Source organism: Protopterus annectens, chromosome 3.part1 (assembly GCF_019279795.1).
Source record: "Protopterus annectens isolate FY-2018-M chromosome 3.part1, PAN1.0, whole genome shotgun sequence".
NCBI lineage: Eukaryota > Metazoa > Chordata > Ceratodontiformes > Protopteridae > Protopterus > Protopterus annectens.
In genome coordinates, this window is record NC_056732.1 from 1817166119 (window position 1) to 1817193589 (window position 27471).

The 27471-nt window shown below is 43.8% G+C and overlaps 1 protein-coding gene across 1 annotated transcript in view; it reads right to left on the reverse strand.

Moving 5' to 3' along the window:
* The window catches only part of LOC122798694 (zinc finger protein 836-like), a 173322-nt gene that overhangs the window by 109315 nt on the left and 36536 nt on the right, over nt 1-27471 (reverse strand). Inside the window, exon 2 of the mRNA XM_044067790.1 lies at nt 11310-11436. Within this exon, the coding sequence (XP_043923725.1) occupies nt 11310-11436 (127 nt within the window). The remainder of the gene's footprint in view (nt 1-11309; nt 11437-27471) is intronic.

A 27471-nucleotide genomic window follows, 5' to 3' on the forward strand; every position in this document is an offset into this window, starting at 1 on the left:
GAAGATGCTATTGAAAGTGCTTACAGCATCGTTTAGGGGGAGGTGTTTTAGGATGGACCAATCTATGTTGTGGAGAATGGAGTTAAATTGGGATGAATTGAAAGTCGATAGTTTGACAGTCTTTGATAAGGTGGGATTTAGGAATATGGAAGTCGTGCCTTAAGATGGTGGTAGGGAGATGATCATTGAGGGAGTCAGGTAAGGTGGTGGGATTGTGGTATTGGTGGGGGGAATTGGTAAGGATCCAGTCTATGATGGAGCTGGAAGTGGAATTTTTATGGAAGCGAGTGGGAGATGTTATAAGTTGGTGGAAGCCGTGTAGGTGGATACTGAGTTGGGGGAAGTCAGTTGTGAGTTTGGACCAATCAATGTTGACATCACCAAAGATAAGTGTCTCATATGGTATGTTGTGGGAGAACCAGGATAGGATGTTTTCAAGAATGGGCAGATTGTTACCAGGAGGAAGGTAGATAGAGGCAATTGCAAGTTTTTTCTGGGGATTCAGATGGCAGTTAAGGATGATGACTTCAGCTGGGAGGAAGTCAGGAATTGGGGAAGGGTATGGTGAGAGGTTAAGGTTGTTTGAGTACATGATGGCCACGCCACCACCCTTTTTTACAGGTCTATCAGATCAGAAGATATTATAACCTGGTGGGAGTATTTCATTACTTGAGATTTGTGGCTTGAGCCAGGTTTCACATAGGGAGAGGATGTGAGGGGTATTGAGAGCTATCCATGAGTGCAGCTCAGTGACTTTGTTTGCTAGACTCTGAATATTCAATGAGTAAATAGTTAAGTATTTGGATGGAGATGATTGTTGTGACGGAGGTTGGTGAATGTTAGAGGAGCAAGATGGGGGCAGTGTAGAGGTAGATTTGGGGAGAGAAGAGGGACCAGGGTTGGGATGGATATCTCCAGAACAAAGCAGGTTTTTAGTGAGGAGAGAGTGTGTAGTAGATGCTAGATGGAGTTTGTATAGTTTTGACTTAGCTTTGTGGGAAGGTTTAAAAACATGTATTATGGATAGTTTATATAGACTTGAGGTAGAGGTAGTAAAGAGATTAGGGGAGATAGTAAAAGATGAAGTAGTTTGATACATGTTGTATGAGTGAGAAGTTGGTGAACATATGAGTGGGTCAGAGAGACTGGAGTGGTAAGAGGTGGAGATAGAGAGAATAAGGAGTAGTGTAGAAGATATTAGAAAATAATACATGTTGGAATAAAATATGGTTAGATAGAGTAGGTAGAGACAGTGGTATAGAGGAAGTGGTGTTGACAAGATTGACAGATTAGTAAGGTGGTTGTGGCAATAGGCAGGAAGTGGAATTGTAGTGGCTAGTGGGACAGGAAGGGGAGGGATAGTTAAGTATAAAGGTAATTCTAATGGGGATGGGTGAGAACGGGGGTAGGGTAGGGGAGCGAAGTGAGCCCGAGCATAGCAAGAGCAAACGGAGCACCTGGTCAAGATGAAATCATAGAAACAATCAGAAAAAGATAATGAAAAACTAGCTTGAGAGACAAGGATCTAAAGTTTCTAAAGGTATAGTCACTAGAAATAAAATACAAAGAAGTAAAATATGAGCAGAAGTAAGCTTACAAAAGGACACTGGCCTCAAGCTACACAAGTAGATTTACTTGAAGCCAACCCAGTGCTGTATGGTTAAAATAAGATACAATAGAGAGAGGCTTTGGAGGGGGAGAGAGAGGTATTACTAGCAGCTAAAAGCAGGGCAAAAAAAATCATTAATATGTAAGAGTCTGAAGACAGTAAAATAGGGCAGGTGCACAAGGGAGTTTGATGTTTAGGTGTTCGATCACCTAAGCTTTCCATCTTGTAATATAGACGTTTTGCACAAAGGTGGAGCATCCACTGATCCAGAAAGCATAGACCCATCAGCCTAACTACCCTGATCTGCAAGGCCATGGAACAGATTATCATGGACCTCATTAACAAGGACATTGGCAACCTCCAAACACTCAATCCCACACAGTATGGCTTCGTCGGGGGAGGCCATGTCTGCTAAATTTGGTTGACTTCTTTGAGACAGTCACCAAAGCCATGGACAAGGGGAAGACTGTGTACACCGCCTACCCTGACCTGGCCAATGCCTTTGACACTATTCCTCACTTGGGCATAATAGATGAACTCTCTCAACTAGGCATCAATCTATAGGTTACCAGATGGGTAGCAAACCGGTTAACTGATATAATCCACCTAGTCAAGGGGAAATCCACCTAGTCAAGGGGAAGACATCTCAAGCAGCAGACCCGCAACAAGCGGCATAACCCAGGGTTTGGTCTGAGGGCCTCTGTTATTTGAGATATACTTTTCTGATGTGCAGGCCAAAACCAGTGAGCTATGGCCGACCAAATTTGAAGAGGACTGCAAGCTGGGTGCTGTCATCAATTCCTCTAGTGATGTGGACATAATCCAAGACAGTCTCACTCAGACAAATGACTAGTGCCAGAATCAGCATCATCCCCTTTGGGGGAGAGTGACGTCCCCTTAAATTATCACATTAAATAACAATGCCCTAAGCACACAATCAGTCATGAGGGATTTTGGCACCCAGGTTGACAGCAACTTGACTTTTGACCACCATGTTGCTTCTGTTGTATGAAAAGCCTTCTACATGGCCCACCTCATAAGTAAGGGCATCTCATCCAGGGACAAGGAGATCATAACATCCCCATATTCTTCCCTTATAGTCCAATTATTGAGTACAATTTCCTTTTCGGCATGTACCTCGCAGAACACATGCAGCACCAGGAGAGACCAGAGGTTCTTCACCAGGAGAATCCAGGGCCTCAAACATCTACCATACACAGATAGGCTAAAATCCCTATCCCCCTCTACTCAGTTTCATACAGACTCCTCAGAGGTGACCTCTGTCTGGCATACAAGGCGATCACGGACCCCATCTTGATGGGACTGCTGCACATCTGCAAGTCAAGCAACACTCGAGTAACTCACACACGGAGCCTCAACCTGGTCGGTGACACCAATAGGACTTGCTGGCGGGACAGATTGCTTCCCAGAGACTCCCCATCTGTGGAATAGACTCCATCTCCATGTCAAGCAGAGTACCTCTTTACCCCTTTTTAAGTGCAACCTGGATAACTGGGTGGGAAACAGAATATATACCCCTGGGATTCCACCCATGTCCCTGCTGGACAGGGGCATCGGGTGCTGACTTGTCTAAACATGGGCTAAACTCTTGGCTTGGCTTATAAGGTCCTGGGAGCCAATAGCCTAGTTAACATCCTATGATCTTATGATACTGCCTACCTCAACCTGGCCAAGGCATTTGACATAATTCCCCACTTGGGTATTATAAATAAACTCATAAAATTGGGCATAAATCCCTAGGTCACCAGACATCTAGCCAACTGGCTCATGGACAGGGCACATGTTGTTAACGTTGGTGAATCCAGATCCAGCAAGATGTCAGTTACTAGTGGTGTGCCACATGGCTTAGTATTGGGACAACGCCTGTTCAGAATATACTCCTCTGAAGTGAAGCCAAATGTGGAAGACTGCTGGATGACAAAGCTTGCCAACAACTGCAAGCTGGGGACAGTTACTGAATCCCCCACTGATGCAGACATCCTTCTTGATGGTCTATCTAAACCATTCAAATGATTGGTGCGAGACCTATGGCCTAAAACTAAATATGGCCTAAAACTAAATGCAAAAAAAAAAAAATATTATCATACCCTTTGGGAAGTCAAAATACCCCTGCAAATTACAACATCAATAGCATGCCCCTTAGAGTGGGATCTAGGTACTCAGACAGTAGCCTGAACTTTGACCACCACATCTCCACAGTGATGAAGAAATCCTTATGTGCCACAAATTATCAGTAAAGGTATGGCATCCAGATCCAAAGAAATTATAATCCTGCTGTACTCTGCCCTCATTAGACCAATAATAGAGTACAGTGCACCATTTGGCATGTACTTGACTAGGTACTTACAGCAGCCAGAGTAACCTCAGAAGTTGCTCACAAAGAAAACTATGCAGACAGACCAAAAAGCCCCATTCTTTTACTCTGTCTCCTAATGACTGCTAAGGGGTGACCTATGCCTGTCCTAGAAGGAACTCACAAATCCAGCCCTGATAGAGCTGCTAAATATCCACAAGTAAAACAGCACAAGGATCATCCAATCTAGGAATCTAAACTTAGTCAGCGAATCAAACAAAACATGCTGGGAGACAGATATGTTGTCTCAGAGATTGCCCCTGTTTTGGAACAGGCTTCCTATTCACATTAAGCAGAGCCCTTACCTGGCCCTCTTCAAAGCAATTTGGATGGGGAATTGCAAATTCACGCCTAGGGTAGTGTCTATGTCCCTTATGGATAGGGGCAATCTGTAAGATACTCAATGAACAGGTACAAATTCATGCCATCCTCTTGACCCTAGGGCCCTTACTGGGTAAACTGGTCTATATTAAGTCAGAGAAACAGCATTACAGCAAATGCTGTTTCGCGGACACACATACAACGAAAGCGGACAACAGCAAAACCCCAGTTCACCGATTTTTTTTCCTTGGGAAACAAAAAATAAATAAATAAATAAATAAAAATCGGTAGACCAACAAAACACAACACACCCCTTAAAACAATGCCCCCCACACCCCTCCAACTAAATATACCAACTCCGAGATCGCACTACAGTGGGGTAAAGGGCAATGTCATGGCTCAGGCCAAGCAATTTTTTTTCCCTGGGAAAAAAAAATTGCTGACCTGAGCTCTTGCTGTTGTCAGCTTTCGTTCTATATGTGTTAGCGAAACAGCATTCGCTGTACTGCAAATTGCTGACTTAATATAGACGCTGGGTAAACCTAGAAGAAAACAAACCTGTTCGAGATGGGGAAAAATATCCTTTTGTAGGAATCAATCCTTCTAAGTGCAAAAGATGGTGAAAATACATAAGTCAGTGAATAATTAGTCAAAGGATATCATCACATAATTCATTACATTACACTAAATAAAGTTTAAAGCAAAATATGACAGCAGCTTTAAGTAGGACAACAATTATGCAGTACGGCAGGAAAATAGAAGTTATGTTCTTACCATAACGTTCCATGTTAGTTGTCTTCTTCTCGCCTTCTTCTTGCTGGATGGGTTCGGAGCCGACCTCGGCTCTAAAGCTCGAGAGTTGGTTCCACCGGTTCGAGGCTCCCCTTATATCCCACAATGCTAGGCGAGAGTTACCTCAGATCTCGTTTGTAAGCTAACCCCAGCTTATAATAATAACAGAATAACTGTAAGAAGAATCCACCTCTAACAACAGGAAAAAGAAGGGTGACCTATATCCTGAACCAGGAAATATGCATAATAGCATATGTCTAAAAAAGAGGTGGTAGAAAGAGAGGTCACAATCACAACTCCTCTAGGTCTGTCCAGGCCAGGGGGAAGGAGGGTGGGGAAGGAGAAGAAGACAACTAACATGGAGCGTTATGGTAAGAACATAACTTCTATATGTTAAGTTGTCTATCTCGCCTTCATTCTTGCTGGATGGGACCGTCCCTAGCACCTTGTCCTGGGTGGCCTAACGGAACAGACTCCTGAGAACAGTGGAACCAAAGTTAGCTCTATGCCTAGAAGCTAAATCCAACTTATAATGAGAAATAAAGGTGTGAGGAGTAGCCCAAGTAGCCGCTGCACAAATGGTGTCAATAGGCAGTCTGTCTTGGAAGGCTAAAGAAGTAGCCAAAGCTCTGGTTGAATGAGCCTTAGGTTTGTTAGGCAGCTTTTGATGTCTAATCTCATACACAAGGGAAATCAATGATGTTAGCCATCTGGATAATGATACCTTTGAAACTGAAAGTCCCTTTCTGCTCTCCATAGGAGACAAACAGTTGATCAGATTTTCTGAACTGTTTAGTTCTATCCAAGTAGTACCTCAATTGACGGTGAACATCCAGGCAGTGTAATTTTTGTTCAGACCTGTTGGAGTATTCTGGAAAAAAGACTGGTAGATCAATGCTTTGATTCAGATTTGATGTTGAAACCACTTTAGGCAAAAAGGACGGGTTAGTTCGTAAGGATACTCTGTCCTTATGAAACAAAAGATAAGGAGGACGACAGCTGAGTGCTTGAAGTTCTGAAACTCTTCTAGCTGATGTAATAGCTACTAGGAAAAGAGTTTTCCATGATAATAATTTTAAAGAACAGGAGACTGCAGGTTCGAAAGGGGGAAGAATCAAAGAAGCAAGAACTAAATTTAGGTCCCAAGGAGAAGGAGGATTTCTTACAGGAGGTCTGAGAAGAAAAACTCCTTTCAAAAAGGCTTTGCAGAGTTTGTGGGACATTAGGGCAGATTCAGAAATACCCACATGAAAATTAGAAATAGCTGCCAATTGAACTTTAAGTGTAGAGGGAGATGAACCTGCATGGAATAGTTCAGCTAGAAAATCAAGGACTAGTTGGATGGAAGCAGTGAAAGGATCTATGTCCTTTCCTTGAGCCCAATATGTGGCGTTTCCACTTACTCAAATAAATCTTTCGAGTGGAAGATTTATGGGAAGCTATCAATATATCTCTAACAGAGTGAGATAATTGAGGAAGCCTGGCTACGGTTGGAACTGGAGGAACCAAGCAGTGAGGTTCAGAGAGGGAGGGCGATGAAACTGACCCGACTGATGGATCAAAAGATCTGGAACTAGGTCCAGATTCCAGTCGCTCAAGAAACGATGTAGAAAGGGGAACCAGACTTGTCGAGGCCAGTAAGGAGCAATGAGGATCAATGAGGCCTTCTGGCGATAGCTTTCTGTCTTACTTGACAGATCAGTGCGAAAGGTGGAAAAGCATACAGAAGTCCCGAGGCCAAACTTGGACTAGGCGTCTCTGCTGGGTTGGCCTGGTAAAGGGAATAGAGTGAAATATTCTCTGCACTTGCTGTTTTGGGGAGTAGCAAAAAGGTCGCAGCAAGGCTGACCCCACTTGAGAAAAATTTCTCTCACTACAGAGTCTTTCAGAGACCACTCGTGAGGCATGAGTATAGCTCTGCTCAACTTGTCCATAATATGATTGGACTTCCCGGGGATGTGCGTTGCTATCAGAGCTGAGAAGAAATCGCCCATTGCCACAGTCTGAGTGCTTCTCGACACAGGGGGTATGATCTGGTTCCGCCTTGTTTGTTGATGTACCACACTACAGACATAGTCTGTCTGGATTGCAATTGTTCCCAAGGGAAGAGAGTCTTGAAGGGCTGCTAAAAGCACTGCTCTCATCTCCAGAACATTTATGTGCAAGTGGCATTCGTTTGGTTGCCATGTGCCCTGGACTGTCCTGCCCTGATAATGCCCCCCCCACCCGATCAGGGAGGCATCCGTTGTCAGAGTAGCAACCGGAGGAGGTGGAACAAAGGGTCTTCCCGACAGAAGCTGGGGGGAAGACATCCACCACATGAGATGCTTTTTGCACGCTTGTGTGATCAGAATGGTGTGAGACATTGGAAGTTCCTGGTACGACCATTGAGTAAAAAGCATCCACTGAAGAATCCGCATGTGGTATCTGGCTAATGGAAGCAGAGGTATGGCTGCTGCCATAATTCCCAACACCTTTAGAACTAACCTGGCTTTGATTCTGTTGTTGTTGAGAAGAAGTGATACCAATTTGTGAATGTCTGATATTCTCTGATGTGTTAGCCTTGCAGACATGTTTATTGTATCTAGATGTGCGCCTATGTAGGTAATAGTACGACAAGGCGACAAAACAGACTTAATTTATTGAAATACCCAGGTTTTGACAAATCACGAAAAGTGTAATCTCTGGCCATCAGAAGGAGATGCTTGGTGGGAGCTGTGAGGAGCCAGTCGTCCAAATATGGAAACACCTGGAATCCTTGTCGTCTCAGGTGAGAAGCTACCACTGCCATGCATTTGGTAAACACCGGGGCAGTGGTGAGACCAAAGGGCAGGGCCCTGAACTGAAAATGACTGGTTCCCAGCCTGAAGCGGAGGAATCTTCTGGAGCGTCTGTTCATCTTTATGTGATAGTACGCATCCCGAAGGTCTATAGAGCACATCCAGTTTCCTTTGCCCAAAAGGGGAAGGATGGATTGCAGCGTGACCATCGAAATCTTGTTTTCTTGACTGATTTGTTCAAGACACTGAGATCCAAAATGGTCTCCAGTCCCCTGTTTTCTTTGGAACTAAAAAGAACCTTGAGTAGATTCGGATCCTTGTTGGTCTGCTGGAACTGGCTGAATTGCTCTTTTGCAAGCAGTTTTGAAATCTCCAAAGCTGCTATATCCCTTTGGCCGGGTGGAACATCTGGAAGGGATTTTTGACTGATTTGGAAAGCGAAGAAAGGGGATAGAATAGCCTTCGGAAATGATGGACTGTACCCATTTGTCTTGAGTCAGGGATAGCCAGGCTTCTGGGTACAGTGACAATCTTCCGCCGACTGCCTCCGAAGATGGGCAGTCGGGCAACACCTCAGGGATGCTGAAAGGGCTTGTCAGAGAAGGTTTCCCGATTGCCCTGGTTCTGCGGACCCCCCCTGCCCTTAGGGCGACGTCTACCATTGTTATTCCCGCCTCTGCCTCTGGCGGAAAAGCGACTCTGTCGTCAGAAGTCCCTTGAGATTGTTTACGGAACCACATCTTTCCCCCCTTCTGGCCTTTGGGGTAAGGCCTAGAAGGAGTAGAAAAACGGACTCCAACGGCAGAAAGGGTCTTGCCATCAGCCTCGCACCTAGTCAAGATTTCTTTCACTTGAGGACCAAAGAGGGATGATCCATCGAGCGGGAGTTTGTGAAAGACGTCTTGAAGGGTCCGCAAAATTGCATAGCCGCATCCAGGCATGCCTACATGAGGCCACACCTGTCCCTGCGGCTCTGCTCGCTCCATCAGCCGTAAGAAAGAAGGCATGGAGGAGTTGGTTATGGAATTAAGGGTAGCCAGCTGCGTGTTCATTTTATCTTGGAACTCCGCAGCTGTAGGATCCTTAACATTTCACTCGCTTCCTTGATCAAGTCCCTTTGAAGGCAGTAAAATGGCAGAGGTAGTTCAGCTTAACGCATGGTAAAAGTCGCTGGCGAGAACATCCGCTTCCATACCTATCCATGGACCTAGATTCTTTGTTAGGTGGATGGACAGGTACTGAAGGATCAGCTAGCTCCTTCTTAGTGGCAGCAGCTACCACCATAGCATCCACAGAAACTCCTTTCGTTAAAAACTGCTTGTCTGCTGGAGCTGTGATGAACTTGGAGGGTCTCCTGGGAGTGGGGTCCACTGAATCAGGAGCCGTCCATGCCTTCTTAGCAACCACCTGCATGAGGGGGTCGAAGGGGACACCCAGGAGGTGGAAGGGAGAGCCAAACGCCTCAAGATACACAGATTAGTCCTCCGAAGGGTTGAGGGCTGGCCAATTTCCCCTCTGTTTCAGGATCTCCAGAATGTCTGCAAATGAGACATCTTCAGAAGGGGAACGGGGAACCCTCAGAATCATCCAAATCTGTGTCTGGCGTGATGGACTCAGGTGAGTCAATGTGTTTCCTCTTACACTTCCTCTTCCGAGGGGCTCTTCTGCCAAATCAGGAGAGGCCTCGGAAGAGGATGAAATCCCACTGGGGGTTCCTGAGGAGCCGGCTCTCTGCGGTCCGGGATGAGGGAGTGAGTCGACTTAGCCTGAGGCACCATAGAGGGAGGGGCGGAGCCGACTGTGGAGTAGAGCCAGGCTCTAACACACTCTGCATGACCTCGAATGCACCCCTGTCAGGCAGAGCCAGAGGTCCCGCAAAAGCTAAGAACCTCTCGGCACCGACAGTGATGGCTCGAGGCGATGTCGGAGCCGAACTCACCAGCGCCAAGCACCGAGAGAGGGGGGTCGGACAAGGGTCCGATGCCACTCACCCTCGGAGCCGACGAGGAAGTCCGGCGCCGAGATTCTTCAAAGGAAGAAAGCGGAGCGGCAGCGGGCCGAAGACAATTGTATCAGCTCCGGCGCTATCACAGTCTCGGTTCCGGCGACCCGGCTCCGAGCTCAAAGAGTCGAAGGAGGAATATATTGCTGGACGGGGCAGGCATCGACAGATGAGTCGGGCTCTGAAGCATCTGGGCCAGTGCCTCGGACTTAAAGTCGACTCACTACCCTCTGAAGGTCATGATCCGACAGCCTCGATGACCTAGAGGAGTGAGATCTATGGCTCCGTTCAGACAGCAGGGGAGATCCTGGAGCCGAATGAACGGAGCCAAGAGATGGTGACCTTGACCTCTTTCTAGTTGTCGGCTCCGAAGGTTTGGTCGGAGCCGTCACGGGAAGATCAATACCTCGGCTCCGGCGGAGCGAGCCACAGAAACTGTGGACTGAGACTTATCGGCTCCAGCGGAGCCGATAAAGGCAGAGGTTGAGAAACCTTAGGTCTCGGCTCAGAAGTCGGAGCCGAGGACCTAGATGCCTTAGAGGGCTTCCCTGAAGATACAGATAGGGAATCCTCAGGCTTGAGTAAGCCTCTTAGTATTAATTTATTTTTTCTTTCCTGCAGGACCCTGGGGCTGAAGGCATGGCAGACAGCACAGGAGTCCTGCAGGTGCAAAGGCCCCAGACAGTAGACACAAGAAGTGTGAGCGTCTGTCAGAGACATTTTCTGACAGCACGCATCACACTTCTTGAATCCGGAGACCTTTGCTTCTTTTGACATTTTGTCTGAACAGGTGTACACAAAACACGCACACAAACACACAAGTTATACCCTGTCAGATTACTACAAAAAAAAAAGGTAAAGGTAGAACTAGTAATTTAAATTACAATAAACTACAAAAAACACACACACTCCACTAGGGGAGGGAAGGCCTATAGGCCCAAGGGAAGAACCAAAGGTTCTTGGGGAAAAGAAACGGAAAATTTTTTGGGTAGGGAGTAAAAGTTTCTAAACTACTCTAAACTAAGAGAAAAAGTTAAATTAAGGGGGTTTTGAAGACTAATTTCACAAGAAATTTAGTACTCACCAGGAACTGGTAGAAACAACCAACCTCGAAGCTGCAGCGGCAAACGAGATCTGAGGTAACTCTCGCCTAGCATTGTGGGATATAAGGGGAGCCTCGAGCCGGTGGAACCAACTCTCGAGCTTTAGAGTGGCCGAGTCGGAGCCGAGGTCGGCTCCGAACCCATCCAGCAAGAATGAAGGCGAGATAGACAACTTAACATCACATTTTAGTTTGCAGAAAGAAAATGTAATGTGAGAGGAGAATCTTTTAACCAGTTTATAATGTGTTTTCAAATACAACTATTCCTGCAGCTATAAAAGCAAGTACATCTGTCAAATATGCGTGGCACTTCTGGGATCGATTCTCACCTATAGAAATCATGTTCTCGTAGTTCTGTACCATCACCTCCTTGTGTAGCTCTTTTTCCTGTTCACTCAGCATCTTCCACTCCTCCCTTGAAAACTCAACAGCAACATCTTCAAAACTTTCTGGCATCTGAAAGCACAAATAATTTACTTATTCTAGACTGCAAACAGATGAGAACTCTGAAATTGTTAAATAAAAATGTAACAAATTGCCAAAATTAATACCTCCCAGTCCTTGACAGCTTAATGTAAACACAACTACTTCAAGAGTGTACCAGCAGCATCTAGGATGTCACTATGTCCATTCCTTACAGTTATGACCACTGCCCGTACCACCATCTAGGATGTCACTATGTGCATTCCTTACAGTTATGACCACTGCCCGTACCAGCATCTAAGATGTTACTATGTCCATTCCTTACAGTTATGACCGCTGCCCGTACCACCATCTAGGATGTCACTATGTGCATTCCTTACAGTTATGACTGGTGCCTGTCCAGATAGAATGTCACTATGTCCATTCCTTACAGTTATGACCGCTGCCCAAGCTGAATTAGCAGAAGACACTAAAGCTTAACTGTCTGTCTTTATAGTTAAAACATACACATCATAATGCACTGTTAACTACACTGGACACTCCAAACTGTCCACACATACTAAACTTGCAGTTGATCTTGGTCCAGTTTAAACCTAAAAAAAGGCTTTGAAAAGATTGTTTTGTTTATTTTTGATAACTGGGTAGGTGCAAAGGTCCAGGGACCCTTTTCAGGCATAACCCAAGCCATGCAGGCTGAATACAGGGTAATGATGCAGTTTACAATAAATGAATTAGTGAGTGAAACAGAAGACCAATAAAACTAAAATAGTGTACAACAAAGTATCACAGCAAGGCAAATAAGGTGATTATAACAGAGAAATACAGTCTAACAATATTCACTCAGTTTGCACAATTATGAGAAATACAATCACAAGCTTTTTGTAAGAGGAGGATCCCAAATTTTCTGTTGGTTAGCATTTGGCATTCTAAGCACCATGGCCCTGGATGGATTCCCAGTCAGGGAATTTCAAACTACACTACTTCCAGGCCCTTTGAGGATACAGACATCTGTGCGGTTACCAAGACATGGCTTAATGTAACAGAAAGTAAATCAGTAGTCCAAGGTTTCAGTGCCCTCCACACTTTTAGACCAGTAGCTGCACAGACAAGGGCTAAAGGTGGAGCTGTCTCAATACACATCAGTAAAAAGCATACCTCTAGGGTGGTCAAACAGGACGATTTGCTAGAGTTCCTCCACATGCAGAGGACCATAGACAAAATCCCACACCATATCCTAGCCACCTATAGGTCACCCTCCATGTCCCAACAAGGTCATAATGCATACTTGGACCTATTGGCAACACTTACCATCCGACCAACACCCTACTCATGGGAGACTTTAATTACCCCTCTACTGACTGGGAATCCTACACAGCCTCAAATCTACAGGCACAGAGATTGCTAGACTTTATAAATACAACCACCCTTGTCCAAATAGTGACTACAATCACTAGAGGTTTGTGCTTATAAATACGGTAGAAATCTGCACCTCCACACAATGTCTCATCCTCCCTAGTAAGGTCAGACCATAAAGCAGTCTCCTTCAAAATCAAAATCAACTCTAACTCCCATTAACACCAGTAACAGTTAGGAACCATTCCAAGACAAGTTACCTTTAAGTGAAGGATTGTCAAAATTCAGTGCCCCTCCAAACACAGAGAACTCAGCAGTCTATGTTGAATTGCTCTCAAAAACTCTGTACAACCATGTTAATGCCTATATAGAGGCTGCTGTACCTACTAGAAGCAAGCCCAGGACTAGCTCTAGAAACAAATGGTCTTAGTGACATCCCAAATTAAACAGGATGAAAAAATCAAGAAGGGTAATCCCATAAAGATATAAACTCTCTCCTCAAAATAAATAGGCAACTAATAGGGCTAATTATGTCAAGCAAACCTAACTTTGAGGTTAAGATAGCCTCCCAGGAGAAAGATACCCATAAGGCCTTCCACAACTATGTCAGAAACCTCAAGTGCAGCACACAGCAATGTGCTGAACTGCTAGGTAATGAAGCCACACACTCACAGAGCCTGTGAAACACAGTTCTTCCCTATCCCCTTTTACACACAACTTGGACCAAAGCATGTGTGAGTGGAAATTCACCTTGGTTTGGCTCCTATGTCTCTGATGGACAGAGGCACTCAGTAAAATCACCACCTACATAACCAAAATTTCTGGTGCACATCTCAGTTACAGGGCTAGGCATAAAAGGGCCCTAGTGGTCATTAGCCTAGTATACACCTCTGACCCTGTGAAGACAGCAGGTGGATAACAGGCTGAAAAGTGCTAATAGCATTAAAACCTGTCAAACAGAAAGGGGAGGATAATAGGTAAGATGCAAAGTGTGTGTCTGTGTGTGTGTCTGTGTGTCTGTGTCTGTGTGTCTGTGTCTGTGTGTCTGTGTGTGTCTGTGTGTGTGTGTGTGTCTGTGTGTCTGTGTCTGTGTGTCTGTGTGTCTGTGTGTGTGTGTCTGTGTGTGTGTGTCTGTGTGTGTGTGTCTGTGTGTGTGTGTCTGTGTGTGTGTCTGTGTGTAAATCCGGGTAACGAAATGAAAAATCCTTGCTAGTTAGAATGAAAAGCATTGGTACAGCACTACCTAAGAATTATCCAAGGATATATACAGAGGAGGAAAAGATTATCAGATGCTGGTAACATTTGTAGCTAAAGATGATTTACCTCTAGAGAATTATCTCCAGTGGAATATGTGAAGTTAGCCTAGAGGGACAAATCAAGACCACTTGTTCAATTTTAATAAAAAAATTTTGAGTAGCTGTCTAAAGGTGCTTTATGTTTTCTACATCTGTGACACTATACGGATAAGGAAGACTGCAAAAAGAACTCTCTAAAGTTTCATTCACTACTGGTAGTGTAAAATGAGTTCTGTAAAAGGAACCTGTCACTACTGGTAGTGTAAAATGAGTTCTGTAAAAGGGACCTGTCACTACTGGTAGTGTAAAATGAGTTCTGTAAAAGGGACCTGTCACTACTGGTAGTGTAAAATGAGTTCTGTAAAAGGGACCTGTCACTACTGGTAGTGTAAAATGAGTTCTGTAAAAGGGACCTGTCACTACTGGTAGTGTAAAATGAGTTCTGTAAAAGGGACCTGTCACTACTGGTAGTGTAAAATGAGTTCTGTAAAAGGAACCTGTCACTACTGGTAGTGTAAAATGAGTTCTGTAAAAGGGACCTGTCACTGCTGGTAGTGTAAAATGAGTTCTGTAAAAGGAACCTGTCACTACTGGTAGTGTAAAATGAGTTCTGTAAAAGGGACCTGTCACTGCTGGTAGTGTAAAATGAGTTCTGTAAAAGGGACCTGTCACTACTGGTAGTGTAAAATGAGTTCTGTAAAAGGAACCTGTTACTACTGGTAGTGTAAAATGAGTTCTGTAAAAGGGACCTGTTACTACTGGTAGTGTAAAATGAGTTCTGTAAAAGGGACCTGTTACTACTGGTAGTGTAAAATGAGTTCTGTAAAAGGAACCTGTTACTACTGGTAGTGTAAAATGAGTTCTGTAAAAGGAAAGTACAGTTTTGTACCTACCATAAATGTAGATGTTCGAAGATCCACATTACTGCAGTCCTTACACTTGGGTAGTCCGCTGTCCTCAGTCGGCCCGAATATCAAAGTATTAGGCTGACGTCGGTCAAGGCGCTTAAAACTGACATCAGGACGTCAGGGTACAAATGCGCATGACCGACGTCATATCCTCAGTCTTTTCTTGCCCCAGATGTCAGAAGACCCTAAACAGAAAGGTCAAAACCAAAAGACAGCAAAAAACAACCAACCACCCTTGCACTAATCATATGAACAATATATACAATATCCACAATATTTACAACCCAAACCACACAACCGCCTCTAACAACAGAGGGAAGGAGGGAGGGTAAATTGGACTGCAGCAATGTGGATCTTCGAACATCTACATTTATGGTAGGTACAAAACTGTACTATGTTCTTCATCTCACATTGCTGCAGTCCTTACACTTGGGTAGAATCCCAAAGCAGAGGTAAGGGAGGATGGCAAAACTATAAAGAAGTAGGAGCTGCCAAAATGCCCTGTAAAATAGCAGTGGCAAACCCAGCCCTAGATTTAGAGTAAAGTGGAAGGTGGTAATGCTTAGAGAAAGTATGCACTGAACTCCAAAGTAGCTGCCTCCAAAATATCTTTAGTTGCCACCCCCCTTAAAAAAGCTGTAGAAGTGGCAGTAGCTCTAGTGGAATGAGGCCTAATCCCAGCTGGAATCTCCTTACCATGATGGGAATAACAGAAAGCAATACAAAACCCAATCCACTTAGAAATAGTTTGTTTTGACACAGGCTTGCCCTGAGAACCAAAAGCAAAGGAAACAAACAACTGCTGAGACTGCCTGAACTCTTTAGTTCTGCTCAAATATCGCAACTGCCTGTGTATATCCAAGGTGTGCAAAATCTTTTCCCCTTTATTTTGGGGGTTTGCATAAAAAGTAGGCAAATGAATAGTTTGGTTTAAAGCCACACTAGAAACCACTTTAGGCATAAAGGAAGGATTAGTACGTAAAGATACCCTATCCTTATGGAAAATCAAGAAAGGCTCAACTGCCATAAGGGCCTGTAATTCAGAAACCCTTCTCGCAGAGGTAATGGCCAACAAAAAAGCAGTCTTCCATGATAAATATTTCAACTCGGCAGTAGCTGCAGGCTCAAAAGGTTGTAGAGTGAGTTTCTCCAACACAAAATTGAGATCCCAAGCAGGAGTAGGAGCTCTTGGGGGTCTTATATTCTTTGCCCCTCTAAGGAATTGCTTAAACAAAGGATGAGAAAACAATGGTGGGTCACAGTCATAGTGAGCAGAAATTGCTGCAGCATGAATCTTAATAGAAGAGAAGGACAAACCTTTGTCCAGTAACTCCGCAAGATATTGAAGAGCCACACTTAAATTAGGCTTAGCAACATCAAATTCCTTTGCTGCACTCCAAAATAAAAATCTCTTCCATTTATCTGCGTATACTTTCCTTGTACTAGGCCTTCTGGCCTCCAAAATAACATTCAAAACTTGCTGCGGAAGCTGAGACCCTCCATGGTTTAAAACAGAATATGCCAGGCTATTAGGTGAAGAGAGTGAAGTTTGACATTGAGTAAATGACTGTTCTCTTGAGACAGCAGGTGTGGAATCGAAGGTAAAGGCCATGGAGGCTCCCGAACCAGACTTCTCAGTAATGGGTACCAGTGCTGTCGAGGCCAATCTGGAGCTATCAGAATCATCTTTGGCTTGTCCTGTCTGACCTTTAGGAGTACCTTTGGGAGGAGAGGCAGAGGTGGAAAGGCATACACATGAAGATTGCTCCAATTGAAAGAAAGAGCATCCACTTTCCAAGCTGTGGGATGAAACCTTTTGTGCAAAACTTTGGCAGCTGGTAGTTTAGTGGAGAAGCGAACAGATCTATGTCTGGAGTTCCCCATGATACTGTCAATTTCTAGAAATACATGAGGATCCAATTTCCACTCGTGGGGATCCATAATTAGATCTGCTCAACACATCTGCTAAGGAGTTCTGTGCTCGGCAGAAACCTTGCCTGAAGATTGAGCTGTAACCTGAGAGCAGTCTCCCACAAAATCATTGCTTGTCTGCATAGAGGATAAGAATGTGTTCCCCCTTGCTTGTTGATGTACCACATGACAGTTGTGTTGTCTGTTAGAACCAACACCTGCCCTGGAAGAAGTAAATCCTTGAAAGCTATTAATGCAAATTGGACTGCTAACATCTCCTTCAAGTTGATATGTAGATGTTGTAGTCTGGCAGGCCACGTGTCTTGTATCCACTTTCCATTTAGATGAGCTCCCCAAGCTTTGTCTGAGGCATCTGTCGTTAGAATCTGACTCGCCTTTGGCCGGGTCACAGAGAGTCCCTTGTTTAGGTGACATTCCTGAGCCCACCACAAAAATTCCTTTTGAATGCAAGGTATTATCTGAATGACAGTGTCCATATCTTGGCAGTGCTGTGTCCATACATTTTGAGATACCATTGTAGCTTCCTCATATGCAGTTTGGCATTGGGAAGCACCAGAATACAAGATGCCATGAACCCTAAGGCTTGAAGGACTGTCCTTGCAGTCAGCCTGGACTGATGAGACAAATGATGGAAGTAAAGGGAAAGATTCTTTTGTTTGTCCGGGGTCAAAAAGGCCATCTGGGACGCTGTATTCAGTCTCACACCCAGAAAGCACATGTCCTGAGAGGGTACTAGACTGGACTTTATTTCGTTCACAGAATACCCCAGGCATCTTAGCACTGCTATCACATATTGCAGATGATGAAGAAGCTCGTCCCTTCCTTTGGCCAGAATCAGGCAATCGTCCAAATAAGGATAGATCTGTATTCCTTTCAACCTGAAGAAAGCTATCACTGGAGCCAGAACCTTTGTGAACACTCTGGGCACAGTAGATAAGCCAAAGGGCAATGCAGAGAACTGATAATGAGAAGTCCCAGCTCGAAAACGCAGATACTTCCTGCAACTTAGCCTGATAGGAACATGAAGGTAAGCCTCCTTGAGATCCAGAGTCACCATCCAGTGATCTTTGCCCAGCAGAGGTAAAAGCTGTTGTAACGTCAACATTTTGAACTTGGGAATGTCCAGATAAGTGTTGAGGATAGATAAATCCAAAATTGGTCTCCACGTGTTCCCCTTCTTTGGTACTAGGAACAGGCGAGAATAAAATCCTAGGCCTACTTCTGGCAGAGGGACCGGCTGTATAGCCCCTATTTTCAGCAGCAGAGAAATTTGTTTGTGAGCCTCTATTCTTTGCTGAGGAGGAACGTCTGGCATGCCTTTGAAAGGAGGCAAGGTATGGAAATAAAACCTGTAACCTTGGTGTATAATATCAAATACCCATCTGTCCTGGGTAATTAAACTCCAATTTTCTTTGAAGAGTGCCAACCTTCCTCCCAAAGGTGCTGCCAGACAAGAAGGCTCTGGCAGCTGAAAAGGTAGGTCATTGGGCCTGTTTACGAAAGGACTGGCCCCTGCCCTCACCAAGACTGTGCAGGTGAACTCCCTGTTCTAGGTCTGAAAGAGCCCTGAGCTCTACCCCTACCACGTCTAGATCTTCCCCTAGACTGTGAATCATAAGAAGGGTACGTCCACCCCTTAGCAGGCCAATTCCTACTAAACTTGGAGGCTGAACTTGCAAAAATCTTTAACAGTCTGCATAGACTTAGCCTTGTCTTCCATTTTCTTTAAAACTGCCTCCACAGGAGAACCAAACAATACATCAGACTGTAAAGGAGCATCTAAAATCCTTGTCTTAACATGGTCAGATAAGTTCTGATCCCTCAGCCAGGCGTGCCTGCGAAGAACTGACCCAGTGGCAGCCACCCTAGGCGAGGCCTGTACAGCATCAAATCCACATTGTAAAGAATGCTTACCCACCTGCTCAGAAACATGTACCAAATCTTGTAATTCTTTACACTCAATGCCTTCCGCCAGAGCATCTACCTTAGACTTCAATTGAGAAAGAAGATAGTTTTGATATTTCAACATGTGAAACTGGCAATTCAAAGCCCTCATAGCTAAGGTGGAAGAAGTATAGACTTTCTTTCCCCATCTATCCAAAGCTCTGGCCTCTTTATCTGGAGGAACCGGATTTTTACTACAGAGGCCTTGACACCCTTAGGTCCCTGACTAACTGTTTCTGGGTCCGCCCTAGGACTCTTATACAGATATTTATGAGCTTCAGGCACCCTGTAATACCTGTCGGTTTAACTGGAGCAGGAGGCAAAGAATCAGGATTAAGTGAGGCCTCTGCAAACACATCTTCCACAACATCCAGAACAGGTGGTATAGCCAAAGGCCTATGCTGGGGTAAAAGCAAAATTCCCTAAGCCTTTTCCTGGAATCAGAGAAGTCCTGACCTTCCCACTTAAAATGTTCCCTCATGGAATGAAGAGTCTCTGAAAAGAAAAATCTTCTGGAGGAGAAGCAGAAGGAGTAGAATCATCCACATCAGAATCAGAATAAGGAGAATACTCCTGCAAGTCTTCAGTCAAGACTCTGAAACATCGAAACCTGTTCAAAACTCCCCAACTCTGGTTCCACCCTAGGCCTCTTATCAGGAGGGGGCAAAGAACCTCTAATCAAAGTAATTAAATCCTCTGCCATTTTGAGCATGTGCTTCTTGGGCACAGATCCTGAAGAACTAGGAGTGACACCAACAGAAGCCAAACCTGGCCTGCCTCTAGGAGAAGCCTTGGAAACAGAAGGAGAGGGCCTAACCACCCTAGGAAGGGAGGGGAGTATAGTTACCTGAGAAGCCCCTTCAGCCTGACCTGCCTCCTGAGAGGCCACATCCTGCAATATCAAAGTCTCCCCCTGGGACTCCAGAGAAGCCTCCGCGGAACCACCGGTTCCACTGGCGCTTCTAAAGAACCGGCGTCCGGGACGACTCTTCCTGCCTGGGTTTAGCTGCTTTGTCTTTGCGCTTCTTGAAGAAGCGGGCGCGGAGCATCCGGCGGCATATTGCAATTGCACCGCTTCCGAAGACCAACCTGGCACAATCTAACCTTCGCTTAATAGTGCGCTTATTAAACCTAGCACAAAAGCGACACCCAACAACGCCGTGCTCAGGCCCCAAACAAGGAATACACAAAGTATGATAATCTCTATGCGGTATCTGTTTCCCACAAGAAATACAGTTATTCACTTTTCTGACATCCGGTAAACCACTGAGGCAAGAAAAACTAAAATATTCTAACGGGTACTTAGCCAACTTTGACTCGGTCTGAAACTCGAATTGAAAAATTTCAGAACGCCGAACGGCACTTGCAACGCTGCTTCTGCATCGGACCATGCGGCAAAAGACTGAGGATATGGCGCCGGTCATGCGCATTTGTACCCTGACGTCCTGATGTCAGTTTTAAGCGCCTTGACCGACGTCAGCCTAATACTTTGATATTCGGGCCGACCGAGGACAGCGGACTACCCAAGTGTAAGGACTGCAGCAATGTGAGATGAAGAACATCCTGTCACTACTGGTAGTGTAAAATGAGTTCTGTAAAAGGGACCTGTTACTACTGGTAGTGTAAAATGAGTTCTGTAAAAGGAACCTGTTACTACTGGTAGTGTAAAATGAGTTCTGTAAAAGGAACCTGTCACTACTGGTAGTGTAAAATGAGTTCTGTAAAAGGAACCCGTCACTACTGGTAGTGTAAAATGAGTTCTGTAAAAGGGACCTGTTACTACTGGTAGTGTAAAATGAGTTCTGTAAAAGGAACCCGTCACTACTGGTAGTGTAAAATGAGTTCTGTAAAAGGGACCTGTTACTACTGGTAGTGTAAAATGAGTTCTGTAAAAGGGAACCTGTTACTACTGGTAGTGTAAAATGAGTTCTGTAAAAGGAACCTGTTACTACTGGTAGTGTAAAATGAGTTCTGTAAAAGGAACCGGTTACTACTGGTAGTGTAAAATGAGTTCTGTAAAAGGGAACCTGTTCCAGTGCTTTAGTAAGTACAAGAGACTTCTGATGAGCAACGGTTTATTGAGTGTTGGGCAGCATATGTTCTTAACTAGTTTACAAGTTAAGGGGCTTGGTAAGAAAGCCCCCCTGGATGACAAGTGATATTCAGCTCTCACGTCATGGCATTCGTTAGTGGTGTTCCAGGTTTGGGATTAGATGCAGAAAGATTAGGATTTCAATTGATATGCATTGTGGGTATCCCGACAGGGGTGTAGTATCATAGTTGGTAGTGCACATTCCAGGTGCGGGATTAGGACATTTATGGCTACAGCATGCCTGGCTTTTTTGAAAAGTAGGAAGGAAATTTTGGAAGCATCATTTAGCTAGTTAAACACCTTTCAAGTCTGCAGTTTTACATTAGCAAGGAATTTTAGATTTTGATCTACAGTGATAAAAAATATTTTTGTTGAGTGACGCTGACAATGAATATTATATTGGTTCTGCTAAGTGTACTCAGGGCGAGTGAGCGATCTTTATGTGGGATCAAAGACCATAGTGGTCAAAATCTGAGTTCTTAAAGATTATGCAGCCATTTCTATGGTATGGCTAGATCAGCTTGCAGAAACAAGTTTTAACTGTTGGGAATATTTACCAGATCTTGTGATGACTACAGTGTCAGCATTTATTATGCAGTTTAATTCTGGCAGGTCCCAAGGTAGACTTTGTTTTTAATGACAATAGTAATGGACATAGAAAGGAGTCTCACGGAATACATTTATTGGAATTGCCTGCTTTTGTGCTTAAGTTGTTTGACATAACGTTAAAAGTTCTATTACAAATGAGTTACAAACTTGCAGTGGAAACCCTGATTTTAGAAATTTAAGAATTAAGATGCTGTCAGTTTTAAACTCCAGCTTAATGGCCATGTTCATATTAGTCAGAATGTCATTAGTAAGACAGTAAGTAGCTGTGGCAGTGACACAAGTAGGTCTGAAGCCACGTCTGTCAGAATGTCATGTTTTGTTAAATTCTTTTAAGAAAGCAATACTTCCAATGGGTCAATATTAAAAATGGGTTAGAAGTTTCTGGGGGTTTTTTTGTATTAGGTGTTTTGGGTTATATTGGGGCGGCCACGGTGGTGCAGTGGTTAGCATTGCTACCTCACAGCAAGAGGTTCTCCGGTTCGATCCTCGGCTGGGGTGCCTTCTGTGCAGAGTCTGCATGTCCTCCCTGTGGTCGCGTGGGTTTCCTCCGGGTGCTCCGGTTTCCTCCCACATCCCAAAGACATGCTGCAGGTGGATTGGACACTCTAAATTGGCCCTAGGTGTGCGTGTGAGTGTGCCTTCTGTGGAAGGTTGGGCGCCGGGCTGGCAACTCGACACTGTAAAACTCCACTGCCATTCAATGTGCGGACAAGGTGATCCGCTGTGGCGACCCCTAACCGGGAAAAAGCCGAAAGAAGAAGAAGAAGGTGTTTTGGGTTATATTAAAATACTTGCATGCTTAAATGGTGCAGGAAACGTGTTGAATGGGCGTGATAAAGCTCAGTTGTTTACTAATGATTCCACTGCCTACTCTCAATATCATGGGGTGGACTACACGTACTCTCAATATCATGGGGTGGACTACACGTACTCTCAATATCATGGGGTGGACTACACGTATGGGCCCCTTATGTGCAATGTTTATTTTCTCTAGCAGGTACTCCATTTCTTACTTTACAATGGCACTGAAGTAGAACAGGGATAATGGAGAATTCATGTAATGGTTTGTTAGGGGCAGCTGCTGTAAGAGAGCTTGTGTGCATTTGACAAAGTGGATGGGTTTTTAGTGTACTCCATTATTTTGTTTAGTATTTTCGGTGGACAAGTTGTTAGATTCATTGGAATATATTTTTTAAGAGCCTACATCTTTTTTAATAAACTTTATTAAAATTTTGAGAGCTCCTACATTTTTAACAACAGGTTCTCCATTACACCTTTCTTTGCATTCTTCTGCAACAGTTGATTTCAGCTGCATTTGTACTGATATTAGTAAGGCTTCTCAAATGTTTGAATGTGTGGAGTTTTTCCCGATTGGATGAGTCAGATTTCCAGGCTTTATCCCTGCTCCTAATTTAATTAAAATGTTCTGAAATTACCCATATATTTTTTGTTTGTTTGTGCCCTGCAACCTTGTAGTCTTTAGCGTGTACATTATGTCCTGAATTTAAGAGAGAAAGTTATAAAAGGCTGAATGAGCTGTACCTAGATTATAGATAGTATATAAAGGTAACAGAGCTGCACCTGGATTACAGGTAGTATATAAAGATAACCAAGCTGCACCTGGATTATAGGTAGTATATAAAGGTAACCAAGCTATACCTGGATTATAGGTAGCATATAAAGATAACGGAGCTGTACCTGGATTATAGGTAGCATATAAAGGTAACCGAGCTGCACCTGGATTATAGGTAGTATATTAAGGTAACGAAGCTGCACCTGGATTGTAGGTAGCATATAAAGACAACCGAACTGTACCTGGATTATTAGGTAGTATATAAAGGTAAACAATCAGTATCATGCAGTTATGCTATAGCTGAGGATTTGATTACTGATCTAGTAGAGAGACAGACTGTAGGGTTATTTAGTTTTATGGGACTGGATGATACGAATAGGGTTATGCTCATCCAATACATTAGGAAAGATTTGGAGAGATGGAAGTTTTTTTTCCTTCTTTTTCTCCCCTGGGAAATTAGTTAAGACTGGTTTACAATCGCACATTTATGAAATTAAGCATTGGCTACAGTTCCAAAGTGTACTAGTACATCTTTTACTTACCTGGTTCCCAAACAAAATCTTTAATGCATTCTGGTTATGTAGGGTAAATTATCTGAAAAACATTCAAGCAACCATTTAATTGCATCAGACATTCTAAATTAGAATTAATTTTAAATATATAAGGTGGCTCAACACAAACACAAACTCTATGATCAGCATGTTTTACTGTCAGAAGATATTTAACCAATAATCCACTCCTGTGTGAGGGGATATCAGGATTTACCCCCAGTTGGTGTAGTTTGATCACAAGGGCGAAGCCCAAGGAAAATGCAGGAGACTGATGTACTGCACAGGACTATGGGACTTGCCTTCCCAGGCTTGCACAGTACAGCACAGTTGGACCCAACCCAGTTTAGTTTCGTCAAGGGTAGATCATGCCTACTCAACCTGGTGGACATCTTTGAGAAGGTAACCAAAACAATGGATGACAGCAAAATGGTTCCCACTGCCACCTTGACCTGGCCAAGGCATCTGACACAATACCCCACTTGGGCATTGTTGACAAACTCAAGGTTAGGTACAAACTAGTATGTCACCCGGTGGATAGCCAACTGACTCACAGGCAGGACCCAGTAAGTTAGAACTGTGGAGTCCACCTCTAAAGTGGAGTCCCTCAAGAATCAGTCCTTGGCCACTCGTTTTTGGCATTTACTTCTCAGAAGTCAAGGCCAATGTCCGTGATCTCTGGCTGACTAAATTTGCAGAAGATTGCAAATTAGGAGTTGTCATTGAATCCCACACTGACAAAAAATGTTCTACAGAAGGGGCTGACACAGAAACAACTGGTGCCAGAAGTATGGACTAAAACTAAATGGCAAGAAATGCACAATAGTATCCTTTGGGAAGTCATCCATCCATGGTAGCTATCATATTGACAACACACCCCTTAGAGGTGACCCAGTAGTCAGGGACTTAGGGACACACAGGTAGTAACTTAGCGTTTGACCATCATGTATCTACCAGTAGTGAGGAAATCATTCTATGTTGCTCAACTTAAACAAAGGTATGGCATCTAAGTCCAAAGAAGTTATTGTTCCATTGTATTCTGCATTCATCAGATCTATCATTGAGTACAATGCCCCCTTTGGTATGTACTTAACCAGGCATATCCAACAATTGGAATATCCACAGAGGTTCCTCACTAAAAGAATACAAGGTGCAAGTAAAATGTCCTAGAGAGACTGCCTCAAGACCCTATCTCTGCATTCTGTATCTTATAGGCTTTTGAGAGGAGATCTATGCCGGGCATACAGAGCATTGTCAGACTCTACTCTGATGACGCACTCTGATGACCTTTTGCTTATCCACAAAACAAACAGCACCAGAATTACCCATTCTAAAGACTTAAACCTTGCCTGTGATATAAATAGGACCTGCTGGAGAGACAGGTATGTATCCCAGAGACTACCTCGTCTATGGAACAGGCTCCTCATCCATGTGAAGCAGAGTTCCTCCCTAACCCATTCCAAGTGCAACTTGGACAATTGGATCCATCCATCCTCAACCCCTTTTCCCATTTTCTACATGGGGTTGGGATGTCACCTCAGCAGTAAGAATAATCTCAAGTCAAGGTTTTACACCACTGGGTGGCTAGCGTGGACTTGGGACAATTGGATGGGGAATCAGAAATTCATCTCTGGCTTGGCACCTATGTCACCAATGGACACAAGCAACCTGTAAATGGTTCATCTCCCAGGCCCCTGCTTACATTTATCAAGGGTATCAGAACTTAAGAGATCTGGGATGCATGGCTAGGCTGAAAAAGGCCCTTATGGTTGTTAGCCTAGTAAACACCTGTAAACATTTTATTTTTATTTATTTTTATTTTACATTTGTTGACCTTGATAGTCCGACTGGATGCATGTCCATTTTCAGCGGAGGCCCGGGGAGAAAAGCTCCAAGGGTAAGCAGATACAGCATTACATAATACCAGCATTACATATTACAAACAGACTATTTACAGAGATTACATAAGTAAGCAAGTTAAACAAGTTCCACAGGTTACAGTTAATCCTGAGCACAAGTCAGGATTAAATTAAATTACACAGTAAACTGGTTAACAGATTTTTACACATTCTAGACAGAGTTAGCCAGGCTTGATACATTGACATAGCCAGTTAAGTGACAAATGTTGTTTGAGTCTAGTTTTAAATTGACCTAAGGTGGAAAGTAAGGTAATATCAGCTGGAAGAGAGTTCCAGGATCTACTTACAGAGTTTGCAAAGAGAGAATCACCGGCTGTGTTATTAATTTTGCTAGTCTGAATTAGTAGTTTGTTAGAGGATCGAAGCGGTCTAGGATTGTTATAGGGGTGATAATATTTTTAAGTGCAGGAGTATTGTCCGGATTATAGAGGATTTTATAGGCCATAATCAGTTGGTTATACTGGATTAGGCTGGGTAGTTCAAGCCAACCAAGCTGATTTAGATTGATGCAATGATGTGTCCTAAAAGGCAGCCCAGTGGCAAACCTGGCAATGTGGTTGTAGCAAATTGAGAGTTTAAGGACAGTCTTGTTCAAATTCGAGTAGAGGGATGCATACGAAGGGTTGAAAGAAGGCGAGAGCGAGCTATGGCAATTTTAGCTGGAGGGTTAGGAAGGCTTTTATTCTGTAAAGTGACCCTAGTTTTTATTGATGGTTTTGATAGTTTGGTTAACATGTAGGTCAAATTTTAGATTATTGTCTATGATGACACCTAATAGTTTTGTAGATGGGTCAGGGGAGATTATTGTGCCATCATTTGATTTTATGGTAAAGGTGAAAGCGGTAGACCTACGTGTTGGTGAAAATAACAGCATTTTAGTTTTTTTGGGATTTAGGATCAGACGATGTTCAGAAAGCCAGTTTTCTATTGTATTAAAAGGTGGTCTGGGTAGCTGACCATAACTCTACTGGAGATGTGGCTGAGCAAATCAGAGTAGAGTCATCAGCATATTGGATACAGCTGACTTTTGGGATGACAGTATAAAGGTCGTTAATGAAGATGGAGAACAGCAAGGGCCCTAGTATAGAGCCTTGTGGTACTCCGAGGGTGTTAGGTAGAAGGTTAGAGAGTTTGTTCTGCCAGAGGACAGCCTGCTGTCGACCATTCAGGTAGGATTGAAACCATTGGAGGGCTCCAGTATCTAGACAGAATGTTTGCAGGGTGTGGATTAAAAGTTGGTGATCAACCATATCGAATGCCTTGGAAAGATCCAAAAGAGGGCTGAGGATATATAATTATTGTTGCGATTATGGTTTATGGTGTTAGTAAAGGCTAGGAGGGCTGAAGTAGTGCTGTGATGAGGACGGAAGCCATGCTGAGTGTCTGCCATAAGGCGATTTTGGATTAGGTGGTGCATGAGTTGTCTATGAATACATTTTTCCATAATCTTTGCAAGTGGAGAGAGTATAGCTATTGGCCTATAATTGGAGAATTCAGTAGAGCTGCCTCCTTTGTGAAGTGGGATTACATAGGATATTTTCCAGATGGTAGGAATTTTAGCTTCTACTATGGTTCGATTGATTAGTATTGAGACAGGGAAAGCAATAGCATCAGCTGATTTTTGTAGGTACTCGGCAGGGAGTTGATCAGCAGAAAGTGTAGTGGGTTTTAATTTTTTGATCAAGGTACAGATAAGTGAAGTGGCGACTGGTTGGAAGCTGAATGCAAGTAGGTTTCTAGGGGTGCTACTTTCAGGACCAGGGGAGCTAGGACTTGAATTGTCTCAGTAAAGAATTGGTTAACACTATCAGAAACATCTTCAGGGGTTTTTATCAATAGTAGTAGCAGGGATTGGGGTTGAAGTTTGTCCAGGATGTAGTAAATTATTTAAACCT